Below are 6,973 nucleotides of genomic sequence, written 5' to 3'. Positions count from 1 at the left end.
ATTAAACAAGACATCGAGACTACTTAAATGTATTTTTAATTTCAATATTGAAATATATTAAATATTTTTACTGGGCCTACCGAAGTGTATATAATTGCTATTTTATAAGCGTGTCAAAAATTCATCTTTTCCATATAGTGAAGTAATCTCTTATCACAATATCATGTTATAAGACATTTATGATTTATTGGTTTCCTTCTGTATTAGTGTTCAACATTTTTAATTTAATATACTACAGGCTCAATATCCTTAAATTATTTAATTGACGTAATTTGCACTGACTTGCATTAAGAATTTAATAATATCAAAAAATAAAATTGATTAATAGCTTTATACTTTATTATTTCTTTTGACCAACTTTGACTTCATTTTTTTCTTTTAAGATCTTAAAATTGTATTTTTCTTCTACAACACACGTTACAACTATGTTAATTTAAATGACAATTGATGATTCAATATATTATAATTAAAACATTTTTTATTGGTTATTTTTACGCTTACTCTACGTAATATTGTTGATATTTAACACATAGGTATTATAATATACATCGTTATATATTTAAGTATTTTTTAATAGTTTGGATGAGTTGTTTTCATCATTTCATGTTATTTTTTTCCTCTTAATATATACCCTATAACTATTCATATTATTACGCAATTTTATTGCCATAACTCATCTGATTTTAATGGCACATAAATTATTTATGTGCTCTATACCTTTTTTATATATACTTTGAGATTTCTATAAAAAAATATACTATTTTAACTTGAACTCGCTATTTAAAGTAATTTAAAGTCAGAAGTAGGTTTTAAATTTTTAAACTGAAAATCTTTTGTCTTGCAATATAATTTAAATTTTGAACTATTTATAGATAACATTTATGCATTTTACGTATAAATATTATACAAATTCTAACTAAAGGCATGGCCATACACTACACAGCATACTTACAGTTTATAAACAAAGTTGAAAAGTATTTATTAAATGAAACTTAATATTTTAATCGACCGAACTTTTTGAGCGCCGGACTCGGTTAATTTCATATTCCTCGTGCAGTCCGAAATGAAAGTTAACTGACTGCGCCTAAATCTACGTCTCTTGCAAACGTGCAGAAAATCCATTGATATGGGCACATATAGGTATATGTTATTATTTATTTTCTAAAAGAACGTTCGTATAATAGTACCTATGGGCAGGTATCAATGAAATATAAATTTTCACGCGGGAGGCAGATATATGCCACTGAATATTATAACGCGAACGGCGTTGTCGTCGTGGTTCGTCCCTCATCGCTCGAAAATATTTTTCCTCCGGAGCACTTCGTCAAAGTTGTCGATCCATTAACTTTTGCTCGTATACTTCCGCTACCGCCCTCCAAAAAACACACGGACTCGCGTTCCCAGCGGAATACTCCTCACGCAAACCTCTCGCTCACTCTCTCTCTCTATCCTTCTCTCCCTCCTCTCTCTCTCCCCCCCCTCTCTCTCTAACTGTCTGTCTGTCTGTCCGTCTCCCTCTTTCGTCTGTACTCTATCCATCTATCTCTCATACTCTCGCTATATCTATCTATATCTGTTTATCCCTCTCACTATACAGCATCAGAAGCTGCAATGCTCGTATATAGGTGTTTACGCGTGCGTGTGCCACAACAGACGAAGGGTAAGCCAGAGGGAGACGAGAGACCGAGTTAATGATGAAATATACGTCGCGCGGGGACTGCACTACTGTGACTAACCGGTCGCGTGGGGGGAGGGTGCGGCGCGCGCACAACCGTCGCGTTTGTGTGTACGCGGCCGATTACCTCATTACAAAAACGAGCACTGTTTGAGTGTATGTGTGTGTATAAATAATAATAATAATAATAATAATAATATACTGCTCCTCGCGTAGTAGTCGTCATTGACGTCGTCGTCGTAACCAATCGAAAGGGGTAAACGGCGACGACAAGGGCCAAGTGTGTGTGTGTGTGTGTGTGTGTGTGTGTGCTCAACAACGGTATATTGAGAAAGAGAACGTATGTGCGTGTATGGGTGTGTGTGTGTGTATAATAACAATCCAAATCAATTATTCATTCGATTGCGTTTGCCGTTTCATCCCTTTCGACCCCTCACCACCGAACGCTCTCCCCGTAACCCGTCCCGCCAAACTATATCTCTCGTCGTCGACCCCGACGACTACTCTAATCTATATATATATATATATATAGGTGTGTGTGCATGCATATACGCGTGACACACGCGACCCCACATCCTGCAGCGCGTGTATATATTTGCAACACTTTATACATAGGTATATGCAATACAATAATAATATACCATCATACACGCAGCGCGGTAACGGTATAGTATATAATGTATACCTATGATGTGTATCGTATATATAGGTTTACCTTCACACGCACACACGCACACACACACACACACACACACACACGCACACACACACACACACACACACACACACACACACACACACACACACACATATACGTATATACTCGTCAGTGACAATTTCTCCCCGTCGGATTCACGCGTGGTGAACAACCCTCGCCACCACCGCCGACAACATGCTCGACGAGTGGAATTCCCGCGACGTACGCTCGCCGCTATTTTTTTTTCTTTATTTCGCGTGTACGCGCCGCACACATATACACGCGCCGCCGTATAAAATGCAAATTCCCACACTCTCGCCGATCCCGTGTGGGCGCGTGTGTGCCGTGGTATACATAATGCCGCCGCCGCCGCCGACGACGACTTTCGTTTTATTTATTCGACAATCTCATCACGTATTTGTTGTTTTTATTTTTTTGCATTCCGCACGCTGCTGCAGGTTCCAATAGACGTGCAGGTACGCCGCCGACCGTGCGTAAAATATATATATATATATAGGTAGATGTGGGGATAGACAAGTATATACCCACGCGGTGTGTACGTTGCCCACACATATATAGCAACGCGAGATCGTCGTCAAGCGATCGCGGGGCGCCATCGTTGCCGAAACGATAATCTCACCCCTACGTCATGATGTTCGCTCTGAACTCGTCGAGCCACCGCGGAGGGTTTCAATCTCGATTAAAATTAGTTTCGCGAACAACACACACCGCCAATGTTCGCGATGAATTTAACACCGCATACATTATCGTCGAATTTTACGGCCGCCGCCGTGTGGTGCGCACTGTGCGCAATAAAATATAATCACTGTTGTGCGTTTATCGCCATACGCCTACCTACGTAATAATAATAATACTGCGACGATGATGGTGGTGGCCGCAGATCGCGGGTCTCGTTAGTCAAAAAAAAAGTGTGCTCGGTCGGCTAAAAAACTAAAGTGTTAGTTCTGGGAAGGGCACTAATATTGCCATTACGTATACCTGCATAATATGCACTTGCGCTTGCAGACATCACAAGAGCGCGAGGAAACTTAAACGCGTACAGGTAGGTGTAATACAGAGAACGGCGTTGATTGCGGGACGGATTTAATTATCCGATTCGATAGGTGCATGGCTGGGTCGTTTCCGAATGCAAAAATATAATGGTGATCACGCGATTGTTGTACAGTTTAATAATATTGAAGTATATGTGGGTTCATTACACGGATACAAACTGCGGTTAAGTCCAGCATGGTTTACGAGACCAGCCTTACGTCGTCCGTCTATCCTTCATAGGTATTGTTTTGGTTGTCAGGAGTGACGAACCGTCATGGAAAGCACTCGTAGACTCAAAACCGTGGTCACTATAACTTAACTACATGTTTCAAGTCGACACTCCCCCCCCCTCTACCCCATTGTATTTTTAGACTTCCTCTCACACCATACCTAAATATATACTGACGGTGGTTGATTTACCACACACGGGGGGAAGCCAAAAAGGATGTTCTCTAGAATTTTGACATTCGTACTCGATGATCAGTACGTCTAATGGAAGTATTTCATTTTTACCTAAAATATTTTATCGCGTGACACTAGTTCAGTTTATACTTAAAAATCAAAAAATGTCAATTATGAGAAAAAGTGCCTTCATTTCCCCCCATCTTGTAGTATATTGATAAAAAATGAAATATTCACTGCTGCACGTATATAGAGTTGGTAGACAAAACTTTTTTCCAACCTTTCCACATTGATCTTGTGGCTTGAAATTAAAATATTGGAATGCCAAAAAGTAAACTCTACCAATACATATAATTATTCTTACCGACATTCGTTTTGCAATTCATTTTCAGATGCACCCCGGTATGGAAGGCCTCGACCTCCTAGAGCCCATATCGTCGTCGACCATGACCACGCTGACGCCGATGTCGGACGGGTCCGGCCACGGTCCTCTCCACCCCGGCGTCTACGGTGCAGGCATGATGAGCGGCCACCATCACCACCACTCGCACTCGGGCGCCGGCCCGAACGGCCACCCGCATCACCACCATCACCACCATCATCATCACGCGGCAGCGGCGGCGGCTGCGGCGGCCGCGGCTGCCGGTATGATCGGTGCCGGCGGCGGTGCTGGGCTCCAGCACCCCGACACCGACACGGATCCCCGCGAGCTGGAGGCGTTCGCCGAACGGTTCAAGCAGCGGCGGATCAAGCTGGGCGTGACGCAAGCGGACGTCGGCAAGGCACTGGCCAACCTCAAGCTGCCGGGCGTCGGCGCGCTGTCCCAGAGCACCATATGCCGGTTCGAGTCGCTGACGCTGTCGCACAACAACATGATCGCCCTCAAGCCCATCCTGCAGGCGTGGCTGGAGGAGGCGGAGGCGCAGGCCAAGAATAAGCGCCGCGACCCGGACGCGCCAAGCGTGCTGCCGGCCGGCGAGAAGAAGCGGAAGCGCACGTCGATCGCGGCGCCCGAGAAACGGTCGTTGGAAGCGTACTTCGCAGTGCAGCCGCGGCCTTCGGGCGAGAAGATCGCGGCCATAGCGGAAAAGCTCGACCTGAAAAAGAACGTGGTCAGAGTGTGGTTCTGCAATCAGAGGCAAAAGCAAAAGCGCATGAAGTTTGCGGCCCAACACTGATGACGGGATCACGCTCCGCCATCCGTCACCACTTGTATCCCTTCCTAAGACACGTGCTCATTTTAGTTGCATTAACCGGAAATAATCATTTCTATATAACAATATAATAACATACATTAGTATTGTTATTATTATTATTATTATTATTATAAGATTAATTATTATCGTCTACATAAAACCATAGTTGTGTATATAATTTGTATAATATAGGTTTGGACGACCAACTTGTCAAACACATCATGCCTCTCTCGTTCTCTCTCTCTCTTTCTCTCTCTCTCTGTGAGAGCTTCAGGCGATTTCTGTTCAACTTTTTATTTCTCTCTATTTTGTGCGTTTTATTTTACGAAACGTCCATGGTAGTTTCATATATATCATTATATTAGTAAATCTAATGTACAAATTTTAATCAGCTTCTCGTGTATGATATTAAGTGCCACTTATTATAATAACATGTTCCTAAAAACACAATAATCCATACGAGTGTGATCATGCGACTTATAGTTGATGTGTCTCGTATTTATGATACATTTAAAGCCAAAGTCTCGGTTTCGGATGCACAAGCAAGTATTTTTTGACCAGCGTTATTTTATAAGAATTAAATATACAGCGCATTTCTACCTATGCACATGTAGGTATCACCTCCACAGTCGAAAATCTTTTTATGTGGCATACTATTGTATAGTTGAAATCGGATCGGCAACAATCAGTTGAAAACATCCACAAAAAATCAATTTATATATAACTGCTTACTCATATATTAGGTAGATACATAAACATATGTACTACATAATACGTATACAACACATTTTAATTACTTTGTTATTTTAGCTATAAAATACAAAATTATGAGATGTGTATTAAAATACATTTCATAATAGCTTACTTACGCCAAATAGTGTAACTTCTATAGAAATAAAATAAATACAAATTAATACTGTTAATTTCCGATGATAACTTCGATACTTTCAAGTTAGTTCGTACACATTATTTAAATTAAATTTTCATCAAGCATTTATTAGGTGAATAAAATAATGATGCATTGTGCAAATCTATATAACTTTCAAATTGTTTATTATTATCCAAAATACAAAGCATATTTAGTAAACTTTCGATTGGTTTAACAAAATGATGATAAATGTAATATACGTGAATTGAGTTCAAAGTATTTAACACAATTCATTTAAAATAATGTCCACTTAACAATTTTTAGTTTCACAGGTACGTAAAATATGATTACCTGTCACATCATTGTAAAAGTGCTCTACGAGTTAATCATTTTGTGGCTTTATGTTTTGAGTTAAGTCAACCGATTTAAATAATTTCTAGGAAAAATATCTACTACATACATAAGCTTTTCAAGACTAATTTGTTTTCAAAAAAATTAAATAATACATTTATATCATTTAAATACACGATTGTTTTAAAGATACCATTTTTGACACTTTAGTTAAGTAAAGGTTCTCCTTAATATTGTGTTTCTCTACCTTTTTTTGACTCTAGTCGTTATAGTTACAAAGTAAAAAAAATCGACAAATGTTTCTGGCAGACCGACAAAAACAATAACACCCTGACATTATATTATTGAAAATAATATTCTTTATTTTAAAAAATAATAATGATTAATAATATAACACTACAATATAAAATATTATGTAGCGTAAGAGACCTATAATTAGCTATACTTCTACCTATTATTAAAACGTAAATAATTTTATTTAAATTTTTAAGGTATAAGGATATTTATATTAAGATATTTAGCCCCACTGTACAATTTAATTTTATAATGAAAATATTTTATCATTATTTTGACTAGGTATGTATGGAAATAATTTTTAGTTTATTATTGATGTTAATTTATTTTATTTTTTCAAACAGTTAATCACACTCAAAGCTATTTGTATGAAATACGAATGTTTAATAATATATGTATTAAATGCTCCGTTAACAGTTATTTTATTTCCCGTATTT

At 38.8% G+C, this 6,973-nt stretch overlaps 1 protein-coding gene across 1 annotated transcript in view; it reads left to right on the top strand.

The window, feature by feature from the left end:
* Positions 1–6,461, top strand: part of LOC111033399 (inhibitory POU protein) — a 32,934-nt gene extending 26,473 nt beyond the window's left edge. The window contains exon 4 of the mRNA XM_022314100.1: positions 4,220–6,461. Coding sequence (XP_022169792.1) covers positions 4,220–5,005 — 786 coding nt within the window. The 3' untranslated portion in view covers positions 5,006–6,461. The remainder of the gene's footprint in view (positions 1–4,219) is intronic.
* The last annotated feature ends 512 nt before the right edge of the window (positions 6,462–6,973 follow it).

The sequence above is a fragment of the Myzus persicae genome, unplaced genomic scaffold (genome assembly GCF_001856785.1).
Source record: "Myzus persicae strain clone G006 unplaced genomic scaffold, MPER_G0061.0, whole genome shotgun sequence".
NCBI lineage: Eukaryota > Metazoa > Arthropoda > Insecta > Hemiptera > Aphididae > Myzus > Myzus persicae.
Note: the sequence above shows the minus strand (reverse complement) of the source record. Positions and strands in the feature narration are given on the sequence as shown.